Raw genomic sequence first — 22,749 nt, 5'->3', positions numbered from 1 at the left:
GTGCTTTTAGCAATTGTTTTATTCTCCTGTTTGGAATTGGCTCCAGAGAGAGCAATGCAGGGATTAGCCGTAAAATGGTGGCTTATTCACAGATCATGTTTTCAAAATGGCTTCTGACTGCATGCCCAAAGCTTGCTCTTTTCCTGCTTTCTTGCTGCCCTCTGCCCGTTTCCTAAAGAAATGCATTTTAATTTCACTCCGTTGCTTTTCCATGTTTTGCTTTTCACACCTTTTAAAGTAAAATACGTGCTCTAATGCACTGCAGTACGTGCCAACAATTGTGTCACGTGCTCGGCTCAGGGATCTGTATCTGGAATTTACTGCCCTTTTACCACCTGGAAGAGGTTTTTTTGTTTTGTTTTGTTTTAAATTCTTCAGCCCAGTTCCTACCACTGAATTAATTGACTCATGCAAGATATTTTTTTTTCTTTTTTAAAAGGCATTTTATGAGATTCTTTTCTTGGTGAACTCCACTTGAGGCAAGAGAAAACTTGTTTTTAAAAACTGTAAGAAACAGCCTGGCGTAATCCAGGCCTATAAATTTGGCCATGCCTATACACTGGTATTATTGCTGATTTTATTTCCAGCTGCTTAGCCTTTTAGCTTTTATTGCTATTGTTTTGTGTCGAGTAATAGATACAAAATAGGCTATTTTATAATGCACTTTGAATGTGGCTTTAAAATTGGAGGAAGAAGCATCAATCTCTCAGCTATGTTGATGACAGCAGCACTTTGTTAACTGAAAATGCAAATGATCTGTGAGCTGTATTAATAAATGGCAAGGAGCATTGTAAAAAAAAATATGGACAAATTGAATAAGACCAGACTAATCTGAAATGGTCCAGCAACCAGCCTTAGAATTGATCATGAAGTTACTGAAGTGATGCACAGTATCTGGTGTGGAATGGCAAGGGCAGTTGCTATGATTATAATAATAGTGAGAAAGTTGGAAGGGACCTTGAAGGTCATCTAGTCCAACCCCCTGCTCAGGTAGGAAACCCTACACCATTTCAGACCAATGGCTGTCTCTTAAAAACTTCCAGTGTTGGAGCATTCACAGCTTCTGGAGGCAGGTTGTTCCACTGATTAATTGTTATAACTGTCAGGAAATTTCTCCTTAGTTCTAGGTTGCTTCTCTCTTTGGTTAGTTTCCATCCGTTGCTTCTTGTCCTGCCTTCAGGTGCTTTGGGGAGTAGCTTGACTCCCTCTTCTTTGGGGCAGCCCCTCAAATAATGGAGCACTGCTATCATGTCACCCCTAGTCGTTCTCTTCATTAAACTAGACATGCGCAATTCCAGCAACCGGTCCTTATATGTTTTAGCCTCCAGGTTGATTGCTTGGATGGTCCTTTTCTGTAAACCCTGTGTCTGGGTTAACATTAAGATTCAAAAGAGACTTGGAGGTCACTGAAAGAAAATTTTATTTACAAGCATTTGCAAAGACTGGTGGACTTTTATTAACACAATCAAGAAGCCATACACAATGAGAATTGGCAACGGTTTAAATATCTCCTGGTCCCGATGACACGCCACCTGTCCCTTCTCTATGGATCCAGTTAATAGGCACATTTTGGTCATATGCCACTATTCTTTCAGCCAAATCAATGAACAAATTTTGGGTGATGGCTGGTATTTCAATTTTGGTTTCCAACTCTTCATAGAAAGAATGGAACAGTTTATGTTGCTTACTCTGTTTTTCTATCTTTACTACTTTTATCGTAATGAGAGTGACTGGGTCAGAGCCAGTACCATCTATTCCCAATCCAAATTCCATCAACTCTCCATCAATCGGTAGACTTTCTTCTCTTCCTTCATGACAGGGCAATCTTTCCTAAAATGGCCGACCTGGCCATACCTGACCGTGGGCTCGGTCTTCTCCTTTCATCGGAGGGTGGCCATCTTCTTTCTGGTGGCCAATGCCCCACTTCCCTCCCTTTTAACAACGGTCTCTCTCTTTCTTTCTCTGGCTTTACTATTTCCCTCAAAGTTGCTACCATCATTTTTCCTTTTCGTTCATCCCTCTCCTCACTTCTCCTGACATATACTTTCTGAGCTTCTTTCAAAAGATCGTCGAGAGGTTTTTCTGACCAGCCCTGTAACTTTTTCTGTACGTCTGGCCAAAATAACATGCACATTTGAAACCTCAAACCTGAGTATCTCCTCTTCCCCCATCCCAAAAAAGATAAGCTGTAATTTTCATGACAGTTAACTTCCTCTGAATCGGGGAAAGCCTGAAGTAGATCCCACCAAGCTAGATGGATTTTGTGATGGAAGCATGTTGACCAAGGCAATGAAGTACACATAGTTATGCAGATGTATTGCTAGAAGAAATAATAAGACCGTATCATACTTTTTGGAGACCTCAAACGATAACCTGCTTTATATCCTTGCAGGTAGAAAAAAAATCTTGCTATTTTCTCCACAGTCACTCAGCGTCTGAAGAGGGCTCGGCTTCCGACACGGGCAGCCAGTCAGACAGTGAGCAAGGCAGTGATCATGGGAGTGAATCCAACAGCAGCTCCGAATCTTCAGGAAGTCAATCTGAATCAGAGAGCGGGTCCACAGCATCCAAGTCTCGGCGCACCCCTCCGGAAGCTAAGGAGAAACCAGCATCCAAGAAAGAAAGGATAGCTGACGTCAAAAAGGTACAGCATTGCCTTGCTAAAAGTGGGGACAACTTGGCAGATTGGGAAGCTCAAGGGGTGAAAGGGGTGATAACTTTGCTTGGTTGGGATTTGTGGGTCCTCTGAGGATCATGTTGGTTTAAAGCATTATGAATTCTATCCCCATGCCCCAAGAAAGATCTAACATAGGAGAAGAGCAGAAGAGAAGAGCTGGGGGGTGGAGTTAAGCACGCCATCAGCTTAGAATCATTACATTCCCACAAAGGGTCCAGGTCCAACCCCTCCTAAATTCCATTGACCCTTATCTGATGCCAATTTAGCGTTGAATTTGAGTTGACTAGATTCTTGGGTATATAGGCTTGAATAAAATCTGTGCTGCAACTTAACAGGTGGTCCTGATCCTTTGCACCTGCCATCTAATTTGTTCATTCAGGTAGTCCAGCCTATATCACAGGACACTTCCAGGAGAATATAATAGATGAATTTCTTTTCAGCACCCTTAGTATGCCTTAAGGGAATACAAATGCCGGCTTGATTTATTTTGCAGATGTGGGAAGAATACCCCGATGTTTACGGGGTGAGACGATCCAATCGTAGCAGACAGGAGCCTTCGCGTTTTACTATAAACGACGAGGTAAGGGGAGACGAAACCCATAAAGAGCAAAAACTATCCTTAGAATGTAAGAGCCCAGTTGTTCTGTTCGGTGGTTTCATTTTGCAGTTTCTGAAGAGCTGTTTCTGCAACTGAACCCAGGTCAAACAAAGGTGTCCATTGGACCTTTCCTGGTCCAATTGGGAAATTATACGATCCTCATTGAAGTCTTGGACAATCTGTCCATGGGGAGAGACAAGGAGATGTCTATGGAGATTCTCTTGTCATCTAGGTCATGGTTGTCCCAAAAGTGCTTTTTCAGGAGGCAACTGGACTTCCTTTGTTTTTCTTTGAAGACGTTTCGCTTCTCATCCCAAGAAGCTTCTTCAGCTCTGACTGGAGGGTGGAGAATGGACGAAAAGCGAAACGTCTTCAAAGAAAAACAAGAAAGTTCAGTTGTCTCCTAAAAAAGCACCTTTGGGGGGAGGCGAGGAGAAGTTGCAGGAACAGCCCTGCTTGAGATTCCAGAAAGATGGCATGACTAAAGGGGTGCATGATAAAAAGTGTGGTGTGTTTCTATATTGTGTTGTTCCTTTGCCGTTAAACCTTTGACCTCCCTTTCTATATTATAGATATAATCATCTCTTGAATCCCATGCATGAGATGAGGTCAGGGGGTTAATTTTAATTTTTATTTTTTCATCTGATGGCTGAGACATCAAAACCATTTCTTTTCTTCACTTCCATCCAAAATCGCCTTCTGGGGCAGTGTGGTTACTGGACTGGCCACCTTTTCTGTGCCGTTTTTGTGAGTGACTGATTCTCCCACTTTTTTTTTCTTTTTCTTCTTTCTTTTTCTCATTTGTGTGCACATTTCCCACCCTGACCGTGGTCCAAAGCGGGTAAGCAAGTTTTCCCTTCTGTTTTTTACAGATGGAGAAAATGAGGCTCAGGAAAGTTCAGAATCAGACTGAAAATGTTAAAGTTGGAAGTCCAAAGGTAGGCACCTAAATTTATATTCGAGCACCTGAAAAGGCAAGCGGCACCCTCTCTAAAAATGGGTCCATTTATGCTTGGGTGCCTATATATGGATTTAGGTGCCTAGCAGAAGGCACCAGATTTGAACATTTTGCATCAGAAAGAATGATTCACTTGACCCTTCCCATCTTGTCTTCGAATTAAACTCTCTTCAGTTCAGGTTGGATTCACCGCATTGAAAAAAAAATGTGGAACAGAAATCTTCAGAGGTTTTTAAATCGTCGTTGTCATGATTATAATTATTACCATTCTTTTTCCCTTTGGGGGGCCAGGGCACTGAAGGCCAGGTTACATTTTTCTAATAAATACTTCTGGATCCCAGGCCTGTGTTTGTGCAACTGAACTTTACAATATGTATCACACCAAGCCCCTATGTGATTTGTTGTTATGTTTGGCTTAGTCATTGTGTGAACTGAGCCAGAATTTATTTAACAATTGTTTTGTATAAAACCTTCCTTGAATGATTGATTGATTGATTGATTGATTGATTGATTGATTGATTGATAGATAGATAGATAGATAGATAGATAGATAGATAGATAGATAGATAGATAGACAGACAGACAGACAGACAGACAGACAGACAGACAGACAGACAGACAGACAGACAGACAGACATATCTTGTAGGATTCTGTAGGGCTCTGGCCAATGTTGACTGCGAAGATCTTCGTCTCTTTACCGGTTTCTAATATACTTGGATCCCTGCATCTAACATAGCAGCTCATTTTCTTAACTCTCTTGTCACCTATAATTTAAATAATGTTGCCCTGTTCCAATAGGGAAAGAAAACTGAAGAAACAACTAATGTTTCCATTTTTAAGTCCGTTTTTGTCAGTCTCAAGCAGATTTTTGTGGCTGAGTCTTTGTTCAGCAGCAGTATACTGTCTTTCATCCTGTTACCTGTGAGAATCATTACATACAAAATGTCATGCAAATATCACTCTTAACATTCTGGCCTCTGAGCACCATTTTGCACTGAACGAGCTGTCCATCAACAGGGCAACTTATTTAATAATAATTTTTCTTTGAGACTAGGTTATCCAGATTTATGGGCATTTAGCTGTCGTGTATAGTTTCTCTTTTTCCTTACTAGTGAGTGAACAGAATGATGTCTCAATAGTTTAATTGTATAAGAAGATCTAATAAATATATGTAAGCATAAGAGTAATTTTGTAGAAAAATTAGGAAATGAATTTTAAGGGTTTCCCTTCCCCTTCTCCTCTTCTTTCTCTCTTTCTTTCTTTTTGCATATATTAATTACCAGTCTCAGGTAATTAATCAATGGATTCCTACCCACTGCATTTGGGAGACTCTCAGCGGCTTACCAATGCTATTAAATCCAAAAACAAACAAAGATTTTGAAAGTATGAAATGGACATTATATGATTTTAAATTGAAATGAAATTTTAGAAGTGCTTATTCAGCCCTTCCCCATTTGGGGGGGGGGGAGTTGCTCCTGATCCCTCATAATTTCTGGAGTGTGACTCACAATGTGCCTTTGAAAGCCAGGTACGGCAGTCACCTAAACTGACAGAAGAGAATATTTCTAGCTCAGGGTTGAAATGGGGGGGGGGGTCCTTGGTGCTCTCTGAGCTTTCTTGCTTTCTTGCAGACGTTTCATTACCCAACTAGGTAACATCATCAGTGCACCAAGGACCCCACATTACTGATCCTCCCCTTAAGAGGGAGCCCATGTACAGGTGAGCGGGATTTCCCCTTCCTGCAGCTTGCATCATCCTGTCTTCTGCTACGCTTGGAAGGCCTCGGGTGTGTGGCTGCTATTAGCGGTGACCTGGTCCTCTTCCTTCTGTTTGGCTCTGTCTTCAGTTCGGGTTTCTTTTTCAAGTACCTTTGCTCACTTGTGTTCACGATATAACAGAGTTTCTTTTTTTAAAAAAAAACAACCACAACACAACACCACTGGAACTGTTGGGATCATGGGCCGAAAGGGTGTGGCCTATTTATTTGCTATATGGTAGTGAATGTCTCCCTTTTGACTGTGTTGGCTTTAAATCTGGGGTGTGTCCAACCCCTTTTATGGATGCCGACGGTATTTGCAGCAAAAGATGCAGCCATCGACCAGCAGCCTCTTTTATTGGTCCTCCCCTCTCTCTCTCCCTCCCTCCTTCTCTGTTTCCATTCAAGGGTCATAGCGAGTCGGAAAGTGAGAGTCCCAAAAGAAGAGGGTCAAGGCAAGGGAAAAAAATGTAAGTTACGAGGACTCTGCCTCTTTTCGGAAGCAAATTTTCCTGCAGTGGATGGTTGGGATGTTAGTTGCCAGGTGTTCGTCGCGACCTTACCCCGTCACACCTTCTGCTCGTGCAGAGTGTTAGAATAGTTTTCCTCAAGCGGGTGAATTTCTACATCCCATAATCTCAAGAGTGTGCCTAGTGGTCGTCCTGGCTGTGAGGGGATTGATGAATTTCAAACCAAGGGTCCTGATTGAGAAAGATTGCTGTTCTATTTTTTTAAAAAAAGATGGGGTGTCATTTTCGGTTCACTGTTGATCCGGAAGCCACCTTGAAGGAGTCAGATGCAAAAAAAAAAAAAATCATTCTAAATTGGATGAATAAAGAAATAAAGGAGGATAGAAGGAGTTCCTTGTTTCGGTTCAAAGGAGGGAAATTTTACTATCTTCTTAATCGTGGAAAGTCTTCTGGATAGTCGCTTAAGCCAAAGTGTTCCTGTCCCATTTATCGTTCCTGTCTTCCCTCAAAAAAAAAAAAAAAAGACATAGAAACCCCCCCCCTCCAAAGGAACAGTCAAGAAACTTTGTGCAAAGAAACAATGATGCTACAGCTGGAAATGTCCTACAGATCATCTTCCCTCTTCTCCAAGCCACGTTGCAGCCCAGATATGGGTGCTGATGCTTCAGGGCTACCTCCAGATCACTTGAGGTGCATTTCCACCACGGAAAAATTACTACAAATCGTGGTGATGTGGTTTTCTACAAGAGGTTTGACTCAGAAGACACGAGCAAAGATCAGCAGAGAAAAATAAATGCCGATTTGTCAGCTCGGAACGAATTCTGATCCTTATCACACATGTGACACAATCATACCTGCTTTAGACCAGGCATGTCAAACTCACGACGTCACTTGACGTCGCGCAACATATCGGGCCGGTTTTGCCATTGCCGGCAATGGGGTGGGCGCGGCTTCCACGTGACGCGTCCGGCCCGCGGGCTGGCAGTTTGACACCCCTGCTTTAGACCATGTGAGAGCCTCGATTGACTATATGTGGCTTGTAGACTCTCCTCCCCTAATAATCTCAATTGTCCTGGAAACTACAATTATATTCCAGCTATGAGACCTCGTGTCTCTTTTTGTACTTGCCAGAAGTTTGAAATAGGGGGTCTTTTGAGTAACTGGGATTGTGTATATTTAGCCAAACTCTTTGCTTTTCTTACTGTTAATTGAACAGACGTTATTGTTAATAATAGAGCTAAGCGGGGGGGGAGGGGGCTTTCTGAATGGTGCTTTGGAGCAAACACCCGTTTTTAGCTCTTTAAAGCAGCCTTGTCCTTTCCTGAAATCGCAGGTGTCCGCAAAGGGCAGCCGCGTCATCTCAACAAAAGATGCAGCTGCTTTAAGGAGGTTGCACATTCATTATGAATTTATTTCTGCACAGCTCTAGTTAATAATTTAATTGTCTAACATTAGGTGAATATTCTGTGTATCTAGAGCTTCCTTACGTATTTTATTTTTTGGGGGGGAGGTGTTTAATTAGTTGGCATGTAAAAGTAACAGCAACCATGACAATGGATCGTAGTGACAGTCATCATGCCTATTACTCTTTGTCAACTTTTATAAACACAGAGGTAAATGGAGAAGGGAGGGATCTGGGGATGATGATGATGAAGATGATGCTGAAGATCAAGGCTCCAGTGGAGAGAGCGAACAAGAAGTGAAGAGAGTGAAATCCAGGAGGCTTTGTTCAAGAAGGTGAGAAAACTGATGCATCCTTCCTTGCGGTTCCTCTTATTCTTCCCCACTCTAAACCCTGTTCTTCCAACATTTCATTCTGAGTTGGTGTTCAGGGTGCATTGATGGAAGCTTTGTCTAGCGGGAGGACAGAATAATGGCAAAACTTTCTAGGGTAGAACAAGAGTAAGGAAGATGACCTTGATTGGAATATACAGGAACCCTTGCTTAGGCAAAAGAGGTGGTATAGCATTTGGAAGTGGCTGAGGTAGAGACCTCCTGAATTCATTGGCGTGTAAGAAGGAGGAGAAGGTCCAGCACAGCAAGATTCTGTGATTGGGAAAATACTGGAATGTGCAGAAATGAATAGATTAACAATGACGATTAAAGATAAGACAGAGTCAGACTACTATGAAATCTGGGGAACTTTTTATGATTGGCTGAAAAGAGAATACGGTTAAAAGAGAGTTAACATCAATTTAGATGGAAGAAGAAGGAGCAGATAAGGAGGGAGACCCAGGCGACATAGTATTGAATAACTGGAGGTTGTATACATATTTATAGACGTATATACTGAGAAGGTTAGATAAATAGAAGTATTAATGTAAGAGAAAATTAATCTTATTGTATATAATACAGATTGGGAAACATGGAGAGAGGAGTTGNGGAGAGGAGAGGAAGAAGAGGGAAGTAGGGAAGAAAGAGAAGGAAGGGAGAAAGAAGGTAGAGAAGAAGGAGTGGGGATGCAGTGAAAGGGGAAATGGGCGAGCAACACCAAAAGTCATGTGTATGTATTTATTTCATTAAAAGTATCTTATATATAAGAATGTAAAAAGAATGTATGTTAATATCTGATAAATATCACAGTATATGTACGGGGGAGAGTTTGGAAAAATAAAAAATAAATTTAAAAAAAAAAGAGCAAGATTCTGCTATTTATAGCCAGTCTCAGTAACTGGCTCAACAGTTAACGATGCTGAAATTGTCAGCTGGAAAGCTGACAGCCCAAGTTTAAGACCCAGCACAGCACAACCGGGTCAGTTCCTGTTACTTGGTTCAGCTCCTGTCCACCCAGCAGTTTGAAAGCAAGCAAATGCTAGTGAGTTAATAGGTAGCACTGCAGTGGGAAGGTAACAGCGGTCCGTGCAACCTTGGCGTATAGCCACGCTGGCCACATGGCAACGGAAACATCTTCAGACAATGCTGGCTCCCTTGGCTAAGAAATGGAGACGAGCACCACCCCCTAGAGTCCGACACGACCGGACAGGGGAATCCTTTACCTAATAACAGTAACCTTAGCCTTGCTATGGGGTTGATTTCCTGGTCTGCTGTTGAAGAATGCTCAATTGCTATTACAACCACTGAGCCGTGGTGGCGCAGTGGTTAGAATGCAGTATTGCAAGCTAATTCTGCCGACTGCCAGCAGTTCGATCCTGACCGGCTCAAGGTTGACTCGGCCTTCCATCCTTCTGAGGTTGATAAAATGAAGATCCAGATTGTTGGGCGCAAGAGGCTGACTCTGTAAATCGCTTAGAGAGGGCTGTGAAGGACTGTGAAGCGGTATATAAGTCGAAGTGCTAATGCTACCTCCACTATTACTACGGTACTACTGTATCGGTCTGTTTCATTTCAGAGCAGCGAGCAAATCCCTCCCAAAAAGGAGCAGCAGACCCCAGCGTGCAAACAGGCGGAGGAAAACCGAATCCTCAGAGGAAGATGATGATGATGAAGAAGACGAGGCCCCCAAAAGACAAACTAAGCGCCGAGCAGCCAAAAATGTCAGGTAATAGCAGAAAAAACTAGAACTGGATTCACAAATGCTCAGCCAACATGGGGTGGTTTGTTTGTCTGAACCTAGCCATTATACATTACATGAATTAATCTAATTATGCCTTAAATTAATATGTGAACCTATGTCATTATGGGTTATTTACCAAGCCATCTTTGAGCAAACCATAGCTTACCTCAGTATATGAACCCAGATTATGCAGTGTCCTGGAGCTGGCTGGAGAATTCTGGGAATTGAAATCCATCGTCAGATTGCTGAGGTTGGGAAACACTGGTCTAATCTAATCCTCTACAATGGCAGGAAAGCCAATTGAATCATCCATGAGAAGTTCTTGTCCACTTTCAGAGATGAACCCACAACTTCCCTAGTCTATTCCACCATTGTGCCATCTTATCATCAGGAATCTTCCCTTTAAGCTTGGAGACAGGCTTGGAGATGTTAATCTCTCTTCTTTCTACCTTGTAAAAATAATCCTTTTGGTTTGGCGTTTGGCCAGTCCTGGCCCTTTCCAGATGGGTGGACTTCAAATCCCAGAACTCCAGAGTCAGAACAGCTGTTGGTGACAAGGGTTGAAGTCCACCTGTCTGGAAGTTGCCAAGGTCGGGGGAAAACCCGCTCTTTGTTTGTATGGAGAACCCATTCAGCAGAAAGAAAACCCTGAACTGTCCTTGTACATGGTCTCATGCACAGTTACAAGGAAGACGATGACTTTGAGACCGATTCCGATGACTTGATTGAGATGACAGGAGAAGGAGCAGAGGAGCAGCAGAGTAACAGCGAAACCATTGAGAAAGTGCTGGAGAAGAGAATAGGCAAGAAAGGAGGTGAGTGCAGGAAAATATTCCTGGGATTCGGATGTTCCTACAGTGTTTCTTCCTAGTAGAGATAGGCATCCAGTTTAAAAGCAGCCTTCTCCAAGTTGGATCCTTCCAGAAAACACGTCTTTGCTTCTAGAATGCCACCCAATTTGCAAACAGGTCCCTTGGTGCTCTCTGAGCTAGGTGGTTTTCTTGCAGACATTTCATTTCTCAAATTAGGTAATATCACCCATGCTAATGTTTCTTAGTTTGGGTAACGAAATGTCTGCAAGAAAACCACCAAGCACCAAGGACCCCTCATTTCAACCCTGAACTGAGAAATATTCTCCTTTTTTTGGGTACAGCTTGCACAATTCCCAGTTTAGGAATTAGGGACATATAATATTTGGCGATTTCATTAGAGTAGCCAACAAGGCCTTGTAGAACTAGCTTTGTATTGCAAAAAAAGAGAGGTTGCCTAGAACAAGGCAAATTGAAACGTGTTGACTTTATAAAGGCTTCTGAGTGTGGACCAGATCAAGGGTAGAGTGGGAGGGCTTTGCCGGTATAATGCCTTTGAAGTCTGTAGATGGTACCCTGATACCCAACTGATCATTCAAGCCACTTTTCTGAACAGGATCTTTAAGGCTTTGAAAAAACCCAGCCTTTTAGTTCTGGGATAAGCATGTTTGGGGAAACCCTCAGAGTCATGGAAAAGCCCAACAAAGACTGGGGAAAAAAAGGCTCTCACACTCAGAAATAAAGCATTTTCAAGGAGTGCTAAGTGCTGACCACAATGGAATGGAATGGAATGGAATAGAATAGAATAGAATAGAATAGAATAGAATAGAATAGAATAGAATAGAATAGAATAGAATAGAATAGAATAGAATAGAATAGAAAATGGAATAGAATAGAATAGAATAGAAAATGGAATAGAATAGAATAGAATAGAATAGAAAATGGAATAGAATAGAATAGAATAGAATAGAATAGAATAGAATAGAAAATGGAATAGAATAGAATAGAATAGAATAGAATAGAATAGAATAGAAAATAGAATAGAATAGAATAGAATAGAATAGAATAGAATAGAATAGAATAGAATAGAATAGAAACAGGTAGAAACAGAATAGAAGCAGAATAGAAGCAGAATAGAAACAGAGTTGGAAGGGACCTTGGAGGTCTTCTAGTCCAACCCCCTGCTCAGGCAGGAAATCCTATACCATTTCAGACAAGTGGTTGTCCAGTCTCTTCTTAAAAGCCTCCAGTTTTGGAGCATTCGCAACTTCTGGAGGCAGGTTGTTCCACTGATTAATTGTTCTAACTGTCAGGAAATTTAGTAGGGGAAACTTTTTAGTCGGGGAAATGAAATGGAATTCCTTAGAAGTGGGTACTTAGAAGTGACTGGAGCCCTCCGTAGGAGCAAATGGCCCAAGACTGTTTTGCAAGGTTTGACCTACTTTCACCTCTGCTCCTTCGGCAGCCATTGGGGCCTCCACCACGGTCTACTCAACAGAAGCCAACGGTGATCCCTGTGCCGATTTTGACCCAGAAAAGGAGGAAGGGGAGGTGCAGTACTTAATTAAATGGAAAGGTTGGTCGTATATCCACAGCACGTGGGAAAGTGAGGACTCCTTGCAGCAGCAGAAAGTGAAAGGTCTCAAGAAGCTGGAGAACTTCAAGAAGAAAGAAGAAGAAATCAACAGTTGGTAGGCTTTTCTTTCTTCTGGCCTGCTAAGAATGTGGATTAAAACTGGGCTTCCTGTATGGAAAATGGGAGTTCAACTTGTGATTCTCAACCTATTTTTTTTTTTTTTTTGGGTGGCCCAAGAGGCATTTTGAACACATCTGATTACAGATAATCTGTAACTTATGACCACAATTGACCCTGAAATTTATGTTGCTCAGCGAGACATTTGTTAAGTGAGTTTTGCCCCATTTTACAACCTTCCTTGCCACAGTTGTTAATGAATCACTGCAGTAGTTAAGTTAACTACAAGTTTGTAAAGTGAATGGTTTACTCATTGATTTTGCTGGTCAGAAGGTTACAAAAGGGGATCACATGATCCCAGGACACTGCAACTATCATATATGTGAGTCAGCTGCCAACTGTTTGAATTTTGATCACGGGAACCCTCGTAAGTGTGAGAAATGGTCATGAGTCACTTTTTTAAAATGATGTTGTAACTTTGAATGGTCATTAAATGAACGGTTGTAAGTCTAGGACTACCTGTACTAAAAACGGATGGATCCCCACCAGATGAGATAGAAACACTCCAATAAAATGGATTTAATCCCAAAAAACTCTCAAGCTCCTTGCAAAAAATACTGCCTTGGCCCCCTGCAGACCCTGATCACTCTAAGATAAGCAAATTGTGTCCTTCTCATCCCTTCAGAAGTTGGCTAAACCTGCTGCACAGTTTCATGTCTGAAAGGGTTTAAGATTTTGTGTCTCTAATAATCGGGATCCTGTTTTCTGCTCCTAAACTGGATATTTGGAAACTAGATTTTTCCACGTTGCCAAACATACAGAAGCCTTTCCTATATGGAGTCAAGTGAAAACTGGCTGTGATTACTTCTTCAGATAACACCCACAAAGTTTTATATGGCTGTTCCACCTGGCCTCAGTTCCAGGAGCTTTCAGCCAGTTTTACTTCTCTAAAAACTAGTTTGGGGACTTTTCTTTTTAAAATCCTATTTTTTTTTCAACAAAAAACAAATCACTTGTCTTTTGTAAACAATTTAAGAAAATTGCTGCTTCTAAATGTTTGGTACAATAGCGAGATCAGAATAATCTTAATACGTCTGTTGCAAAAAAACAACAACAACCCCTAATTTGTTTTTGTTTTTTGTTTTGTACCCAGGTTGGAAAAAGTCACTCCGGAAGACATTGAGTATTACAACTGCCAACAGGAGCTGGCGGCTGAATTGAACAAGCAGTACCAGATTGTGGAAAGAGTGATTGGTGAGTTTGGGGTCAAAGGGGAATCAGTCCCATCCCGTGTCTTTCTGGTTCAATCCTTCATCTGCAGGTAGTCCTCGACTTACGCCAGTTCATTTAGTGACCGTTCGAAGTTACAATGGCAGTGAAAAAAGGGACTTAGGATCATTTTTCACACTTAATGACCGTCGAAGCATCCCCATGGTTACGCGATTTTTGGATGCTTGACAATTGACTCACACTTATGACGGTCGCAGTCAGGGTCACGTGATCCCCTTTTGCGACCTCCTGTCAAGCAAAGTCAAGGGGGGAAGCCAGATTCACTTAACGACCGTATCACCGATTTAAGAACAGAAGGATTCACTTAACAAATGTGGTGAGAAAAAGTCGTAAAACGGGACAAAACTCCCTGAACAAAATTTTTCACTTCACAACATAAATGCTGGGCTCAATGGCGGTCGTAAGTTGAGGACTCCCTGTATATCTTGGGAAAATGTGCTTTGTATGGATGAAAACGGGGGGCATTTATGGCTTTCAAAAGAAAGTTGGAATTTTCTTTTGAAAGGCTTTTTTTTTTTGAGAATGAAGGAAAGCAGGAGAAAGTAGTCCTTGACTTACAACCATTCATTTAGTGGCCGTTTGAACTTGCAACGGCCATGGAAAAAGTGACTTACAGTTGTTTCTCACACTTCCAACCGTTGCAGCATCCCCGTGGTCACGTGATCAGAATTCAGATGATTGGCAACTGGTTCATCTTTAAGACGGTTGCAGTGTCCCGGGTCACTTGATCACCCTTTGTGAATTTCTGACCAGCAAAGGGTTTCCTGCCTGAGCAGGGGGTTGGGCTAGAAGACCTCCAAAGTCCCTTCCAACTCTACTACTACTACTACTATTGCTGCTGCTGCTGCTTCTGCTGCTGTTGTTGTTGTTATTGTTGTTGTTGTTGTTGTTGTTGTTATTATTATTATTATTATTATTATTATTATTATTATTATTATCTGGAACGAACTGCCCCCAGAGATCAGGGTGATCCCTGATCTCCCTTCCTTCCGCCGCGCCCTCAAGACGTGGTTGTTCCAGCTTGCGGGACTGGCCTAAGGGATTTTAAAGGGGTTTTAATTACTTTTAATCTGATGAGTTTAAATATTTCTTTTTAATCAATTTTAAATAGGTGTATTATATGTCTGTATTTTATCCAATTGTTAGCCGCCCTGAGTCCGCAAGGAGAAGGGCGGGATATAAATGTAATTAATAAATAAATAAATAAATTATTATTATGCCTCCTTGAAGTGTTATTAAAAAATAATAAAGGCAGCATATAAATTAAATCAATTAATCTCATTTAATCATTGCATTTATGGATGCCTTTTTCTCATTTCATGCACAGCGGTGAAAACAAACAAATCGCCAACTCCTGGAACTGAATTCCTAGGTAAGGGGGCTCGCCCCTTTTATTGATTTACACGCTTTGTTTAATGATACGGATTGAGAGAGATGTCTGATTGCAACTCAGTAGAGCGCAATACTCAAATGTCGCTGTCCTTTCTGTCTGTCGTGCCCATTAAGGATATGGCTGGGCTCTTATCATGTATTTCTTCATCTCCTCTCCCTCCGCCCCCTCCCCTAATATTTCCAGCTCACAACCGCAAGTCCTGCTCCAATGAGCCAGAATACCTTTGCAAGTGGATGGGGCTTCCCTACGCAGAGTGTAGCTGGGAAGACGAAGCTCTGATCAGCAAAAAATTCCAGTACTGTATCGATAGCTTCAACAGTAGGAACAACTCCAAAGCCATGCCGACTCGGGACTGCAAGGTTGGTTTAACAGAATTGGAAGGGACCTTGGAGGTCATCTAGTCCAACCCCCTGCTCAGGCAGGAAACCCTATACCATTTCAGACGAAGAATAGAACAGAACAGAACAGAACAGAACAGAACAGAACAGAATAGAATAGACCTTGGAGGTCATCTAGTCCAGGGGTAGGCAACCTTGGCTCTTTTATGACTCGTGGACTTCAACTCCCAGAATTCCTGAGCCGGCCTGGCTCAGCATGGAAACCTCTCCCTTTCTCCCCAGCATGGCTGGCTCAGGAATTCTGGGAGTTGAAGTCCACGAGTCATAAAAGAGCCAAGGTTGCCTACCCCTGATCTAGTCCAACCGCCTGCTCAGGCAGGAAACCCTATACCATTTCAGACAAACGGCTGTCCAGTCTCTTCTTAAAAACTTCCAGTGTTGGAGCATTCACCGCTTCTGGAGGCAGGTTGTTCCACTGGCTAATTGTTCTCACTGTCAGGAAGTTTCTCCTTAGTTCTAGGTTGCTTCTCTCCTTGATGAGTTTCCATCCGTTGCTTCTTGTCGTGCCTTCAGGCGCCTTGGAGAATAGCTTGACTCCCTCTTCTTTGGGGTAACCTTTTAGATTGCTCTTCCCATTTTGGCCTCAATTTAAATTGAATTGAATTTTTTATGTGGCCAAGTGTGTTTAGACACACAAGGAAGTGCAGAAGCACTCGTGTACATGCCAAGCAACAGAATGATAATCATCATCGTAATGATACCAATAAAGAGTAAGAAGATATTAAGAAGGATAAATAATAATACTACAGCCATACTACATGGGTAAATACACATAGACATTAGACCACACTGAGAATTAGATGATCAGCAGTGTGATGGAACAAGGGAAAAGAACTATCCCTGTGTCTAGTTGTTTTGGCATGCAATGCCCTATAGCGCCATCCTGAGGGAAGGAATTGAATCAATTTATGTCCAGGATGTCACGCATCTTCCGTTTGGCAACTGTTTCATATTTATGACGGTTGCAGTGTCCTGGGGCCATATGAGTTCCCTTTTGTGACCTTCTGACAAGCAAGAGTCCATGGGGTGGCCAGATTCACTTAACAACCGTGTTACTAACTTAACAACTGCAATGATTCACTTAAGAACTGTGATAAGAAAGGTTGTAAAATGGAGCAAAAATTCACTTAACAAATGTCTCACTTAGCAACAGAAACTTTGGGTTCCCTTGTGTTCGTAAATCGAGGACTACCTGTATTCCCCAGAGCAACAGGTCTGTCAAGCTGGGAGAGTGATGGGTCTCTTCTTTTTAGGTGCTGAAGCAAAGACCTCGCTTTGTGGCCTTGAAGAAGCAACCCTCCTACATTGGTGGGGACAATCTGGAGCTCCGGGACTATCAGCTGGAAGGCCTGAATTGGTTGGCTCACTCCTGGTGCAAGTAAGTGAGGGCAGGCAGGGATCCCTTCCCCCCCCTCCAAAGAAAACATAGTCCAGAAAGAGGTTTTGGAATCTCCTCGTAATCCCTGCCCTTGATGACCTGAAGCAGTGTCTCTTGCTGATGGGCTCAGATGATTATTTATTTATTCAACATAGGGACTGTCATCCATGGATTTGCAACATATATTAACATTTCACCTAGAATAACAGAATAACAGGGTTATACCATTTCAGACAAATGGTTGTCCAACCTCTTCTTAAAAACCTCCAATGCTGGAGCACCCACAACATTTGGAGGCAAGTAGGTTAATAAAACACAACTAAATATAAATGTTAAAAAGCTGTATGTTCAAATACTAATGTCTAGGTCACCTAACCATTGACGCGCAGCACTGTTTATATGAAAAACAAAACAGATGCTAGACTGATATATTTTACTGCCGATCATGATGTGACCTACAGTTTGGTGTGGGACCCCGCAGTCACACACTGAGGGGAGGATACTTATACAGCGAGTCCTGACAGATGCTGTGTGAGGTGCAAATTCTATTCAGGATTGTGTGAAGCTAGTTTGACTCCTCGTGGTGCACCCTGGATAGCACAACAGTGTCAACTAAACAGTCTAGCAACTGTTGGCAGCTAAACTACTTTGTAGAGTTTCCTGACTCTGAAAATACATGGCCACAAAAATGAAAACAAAAATTGGATCTTTTTAGGCCCAAATGACAAGACAGACTGAGAGTAGAGTAGAGTAGAGTAGAGTAGAGTAGAGTAGAGTAGAGTAGAACAGAACAGAACACAACAGAACACAACAGAACACAACAGAATAGAATAGAATAGAATAGAATAGAATAGAATAGAATAGAATAGAATAGAATAGAATAGAATAGAATAGAATAATAGAATTCTTTATTGGCCAAGTGTAATTGGACACAAGAAATTTGTCTCCAGTGCATAAGCTCACAGTACATATAAACAGCCAGGAATCGGTCATAAATCATAGTTACAATTATTAATCATAAGTTATAAACAAACTATATGGTTGTTTTGGCACGCAATGTTCTATAGTGGTGTCTTGAGTGGAGAAGTTGAATTAGATTATGTCCAGAATGGGAGGGGTCTGTAGATATTTTCTCATCCCTCCTTCTGGTTCGTGCAGTATAGAGATCCTCAATGGAAGGCATTGGTGAAATAATCCAAATCTCCTTTTGCCTCCAGATGTTCTCCAGAATTGAAAGGGAGGAGGAAAAGGGAGTTCACTGTGTGAACTGTGAAATGTGGCTAGGCTGGCTTGACCCCTTTGCTCGTCTGCTTCCTCAGGAACAACAGTGTCATCTTGGCAGACGAGATGGGCTTGGGCAAGACCATCCAGACCATTTCTTTCCTCTGCTGCCTCTTCTATCAGCACCAGCTCTATGGTCCTTTCATGATTGTGGTGCCCTTGTCAACCCTAACCTCATGGCAGAGGGAATTTGAAATCTGGGCCCCGGAGATCAACGTGGTTGTCTACATTGGAGATCAGATGAGCAGGAACGCTGTGCGTAAACCGGAGTCAAGGAAGGGGGATGAATGGGACCAGGACCGACTCTTTTATCTTTGGACAGATCTGTTGCAGGGGGCATGGCAGAGAAATTAAAGTGCCCTCTTCTCGTGTATTGGGTAGCTGGCATGCAGAACTATGCACACATTTGCCTGGATGCTCAGATCCACTGTTGGTTTAACCCTGTTGAATAGACTACAGTTGACAGCTTTCCCAGGACAGGATAGGAGGCGTGGTGGCACAGTGGTTAGAATGTAGCATTGCAGGCTAATTCTGCTAACTGCCATCAGTTTGATTCTCACCAGCTCAAGGTTGACTCAGCCTTCCATCCTTCTGAGGTCGGTAAAATGAGCACCGAGACTGTGTGGAGGCCATATGCTGACCCTGTAAAAAGCTTAGAGAGGGCTGTAAAGCACGGTGAAGCAGGATATAAGTCTTAAGTGCTATTGCTAAAGTAAAATCAAATTTCATTTTGGCTTAAGAGAGTGGAGCGAATCAGGCTTTTGTATAAAAATAACAGAGCTGTGGGATGATTAGGTGGTGTAATTAGCTCTGCTGGCTGGGGGAATTTTGGGAGGTGAAACCCACCCATCTTCAAATTGCCACGATTGAGAAACACGAGGTTAAGGGAATGGTGATGTAAACAAACCAACCTATTCATTTGTTTCACTTCAGATCCGTGAGTATGAGTGGATCCACTCTCAGACCAAACGGCTGAAGTTCAACGTGCTGATCACAACGTACGAGATACTCCTGAAAGACAAGGTGGGTGATGGGCCAAAGCAGTTTTTTATTTGGAAGAAAGCGGAACCCTGGCAATCTTCTTTCTTCTGTCGGCACTAGCATTTTTGGCTCAGAAAGGGTGGCTGCTACTAGGAGTCAAGATGTTTCAGAAAGTTCTAGATTCTCATAGTTGGTTGGCTGCTGTTGACTTCTGGAGAACTAATCCATTCCTTTGTGGGTCTCTTCCTTCCTTCCTTCCTTCCTTCCTTCCTTCCCTCCCTCCCTCCCTCCCTCCCTCCCTCCCTCCTTTCTTTCTTTCTTTCTTTCTTTCTTTCTTTCTTTCTTTCTTTCTTTCTTTCTTTCTTTCTTTCTTTCTTTCTTTCTTTCTTCTTTTTCCAGTCTTCTGCTAGCCAGGAATATTTTGGGAGCATTAAGTTGCAAACGATAGTGATCAAAACACCATGAATTCAAAGAACCTAATATGAGTAACGTTTGCATTGTATTTCCTGTTAAGGTGTTTGGGGAATTACCTTTTGCTTTCTAAGCTATCTTCCACCTGCTTTAGTTCTACACCATACTTTCGCTGCGTTTTCCAACTGTAATTCATGGGAAGATGTGGGTCTGTTTTCAACACTTGTTCCAAGAGGTTTCCAAGGATTGTGATGTGGGCAGAGTGGTGATGGAGAACCTGGGAACTACAGACCTTTGTGGGGCTGAATTTTATTTACCATTGATGTAGGAAGGAATATTTCCACAGAACTTCTTCACAAATCAGTGTGAAGCAGTAAGCTGCCATGTTGGGTTCACATTTGGGCTGTTCCTTCTTCTATGCAGCTTTTTAATGGGTGGAAATATATGGAGGTAGAGTACTCCTTCCAGAGATATTGTGATCCCCAGTCCATAATAGAAGAACCCCTAGATTGCTTGCAGATCTTGCCAGCCCAGCTAAATGGAGAAGTTGAAATATCTCTACTAAAAGAATTATATCTTGGATTGAATGTAGTTGAATATAGTGTGGCAGCAGCCAAGAAAGCCAGTGCAATCCTAGGTTGCATTAACAGAGGGATAGAATCAAGATCACGTAAATATTAGCACTGCTTTATAAAACCTTGGTAAGGCCACACTTAAAATACTGCATCCAGATTTGGTCACCATATTATAAAAAAGATGTAGAGACTCTGGAAAGAGTGCAGAAAAGAGCAACAAAGATGATTAGGGGGTTGAGGCTAAAACATGTGAAGGGTTGCAGGAACTGGGTATGTCTAGCCTAATGAAACAAAGAAGTAGGGGAGATATGATGGCAGTGTTCCAATATTTGAGGGACTGCCATAAAGAAGAGGGGGTCAACCTATTTTCCAAAGTACCAGAAGGCAGGACAAGAAACAATGGATGGAAACTAATCAAGGAGAGAACAAGCCTAGAACTAAGGCAAAATTTCCTGACAGTGAGAACAATTAACCAGTAGAACGGCTTGTCTTCAGAAGTTGTGGGTGCTCCATCACTGGAAGCTTTTAAGAAGAGACTGGACAGCCATTTGTCTGAAATGGTATAGGGTCTCTTGCCTGAGGAGGGGGTTGGACTAGAAGACCTCCAAGGTCCCTTCCAACTCTGTTATTCTGATATTTTGTATGTCACAACCTCTCACACTTGGGATACAGGTGTAAGTCTTCCAGAGTAGATGTAAAGGGCTTCCCTAAAATGTTCTACTTTACTGCTCTACTGTAACCCTATCTGGTTTTTCCTCTCTAGACCGTTCTGGGAAGCATCAACTGGGCCTTCCTAGGGGTGGATGAAGCCCATCGCTTGAAGAACGATGATTCTTTGCTCTACAAGACACTGATTGACTTCAAGTCTAACCAGCGCCTGCTCATCACCGGGACACCCCTTCAGAATTCCCTAAGAGAGCTGTGGTCTCTGCTGCATTTTATCATGCCAGAGAAGTAAGTTGAGTCAGGAAATAACTCTTTAGCCAGCCATAATGCAGGGCAGAAACTGCGAAAGCAAATGAAACCCAAAGCTGAAAGTTGCCTTTAGGACAAGATACGTTTAGAAGCCCAAATTATGATGCAGCAGTTCTCAATACAAGCCTAATACTAACTTATTAAAAAAAAATCTGTCTCTCTTAGCCTACGGTGGCAAAAAAAAAAAAAAAAAAAAAGAGCCAGGAATCTGATAGCACTTTTTTTGCTAGCAAATTTTTATTCGATAACAGAAGCATTCACAGAAGCATTTTACAGTGGGTGAAAGCTTCTGCCTTTGAGTAAAATTTTGTAGGATTCCCTGGTTGAATTTTATCAGTTTTATCGGTCTTTTCTGAAAATACAGCTGTTCTTTTCTTGTTTTTTTGTTTTGTTTTTCCTCTTTCTCACATCAAACGCTGCCCAGAGTCTCTGTGGAGCTGGGCAGCCTTCTGTGTTAAAATTAAAAGGTGGGGAAAAAAAGAATGAGGCTGTCTGTGGCTGATGTGAAATGCTTGGGACCTCCTCGCCAGTAGAAAGGAAGAAAGAGCTGGATGAGGCTTTTTGAATCTGCACAGTTGGCTTTGGAGATAGGCCTGAATGGTACTCATCCTCTCTCTCTCCCCTTCTCCCTCCCTCCCTCCCTCTCCCCCTCTCTCTCCATCTCTCTTTCCCTCTCTCCCTCTCCCTCCCTTCCTCTCCATCTCCATCTCCTTCCCTTCCTCTCTTCTCTCCCTCTCCCTCTCTCTTTCCCTCTCTCCCTCTCCCTCCCTTCCTCTCCCTCTCCCTCCCTCCCTCCCTCTCTCCATCTCTCTTTCCCTCTCTCCCTCTCCCTCCCTTCCTCTCCATCTCCATCTCCTTCCCTTCCTCTCTTCTCTCCCTCTCCCTCTCTCTTTCCCTCTCTCCCTCTCCCTCCCTTCCTCTCCCTCTCCCTCCCTCCCTCTCCCCCTCTCTCTCCATCTCTCTTTCCCTCTCTCCCTCTCCCTCCCTTCCTCTCCATCTCCTTCCCTTCCTCTCTTCTCTCCCTNACCATGGCAAAGGACGCGAGAACGGGTACCAGGGCCTGCATAAAGTCCTGGAGCCGTTTCTCCTGCGCAGGGTGAAGAAGGACGTGGAGAAATCCCTCCCCGCCAAAGTGGAGCAGATCCTGCGGGTGGAGATGTCTGCCCTCCAGAAGCAGTATTACAAGTAAGAGTTCTTCTGGTGGTGGGCCAGGAATACTCAGCACGTGTATTTCATAGGGTCTCCTGTTCGAGCAGGAGGCTGGACTAGAAGACCTCCAAGGTCCCTTCCAACTCTGTTGTTCTATATTCTGTATGTGCTGGCTTGCTTTTTTTTTGAAGCCGCCAAAGGGGCTGAATCTAACATTGTTATCTGCTGACCCTTCAGATGGATTTTAACAAGGAATTACAAAGCCCTGTCCAAGGGAACACGTGGCAGTACGTCCGGCTTCCTGAACATCGTGATGGAGCTGAAGAAATGTTGCAATCACTGTTACCTGATCAAACCTCCGGAAGAGAACGAGAGAGAAAACAACCAGGAGAGGCTGCAGGTAGGTAGAGCTTGGGGGGAAGACTTCTGGTAACGTCAGCCC

At 42.7% G+C, this 22,749-nt stretch overlaps 1 protein-coding gene across 1 annotated transcript in view; it reads left to right on the top strand.

The window, feature by feature from the left end:
* The window catches only part of CHD2 (chromodomain helicase DNA binding protein 2), a 54,932-nt gene that overhangs the window by 11,898 nt on the left and 20,285 nt on the right, over positions 1–22,749 (top strand). Inside the window, exons 3-18 of the mRNA XM_015825591.1 lie at positions 2,425–2,644; positions 3,171–3,257; positions 6,399–6,460; positions 8,072–8,197; positions 9,810–9,959; positions 10,656–10,789; positions 12,249–12,474; positions 13,630–13,730; positions 15,094–15,138; positions 15,343–15,518; positions 16,811–16,935; positions 18,255–18,471; positions 19,150–19,239; positions 20,947–21,139; positions 22,160–22,343; positions 22,545–22,707. Coding sequence (XP_015681077.1) covers positions 2,425–2,644; positions 3,171–3,257; positions 6,399–6,460; positions 8,072–8,197; positions 9,810–9,959; positions 10,656–10,789; positions 12,249–12,474; positions 13,630–13,730; positions 15,094–15,138; positions 15,343–15,518; positions 16,811–16,935; positions 18,255–18,471; positions 19,150–19,239; positions 20,947–21,139; positions 22,160–22,343; positions 22,545–22,707 — 2,299 coding nt within the window. The remainder of the gene's footprint in view (positions 1–2,424; positions 2,645–3,170; positions 3,258–6,398; positions 6,461–8,071; positions 8,198–9,809; positions 9,960–10,655; positions 10,790–12,248; positions 12,475–13,629; positions 13,731–15,093; positions 15,139–15,342; positions 15,519–16,810; positions 16,936–18,254; positions 18,472–19,149; positions 19,240–20,946; positions 21,140–22,159; positions 22,344–22,544; positions 22,708–22,749) is intronic.

The sequence above is a fragment of the Protobothrops mucrosquamatus genome, unplaced genomic scaffold, assembly GCF_001527695.2.
Source record: "Protobothrops mucrosquamatus isolate PMUCROS unplaced genomic scaffold, P.Mucros_1.0 scaffold2702, whole genome shotgun sequence".
Taxonomy (NCBI): domain Eukaryota; kingdom Metazoa; phylum Chordata; class Lepidosauria; order Squamata; family Viperidae; genus Protobothrops; species Protobothrops mucrosquamatus.
This window is presented reverse-complemented; position numbering and strand designations above follow the sequence as displayed.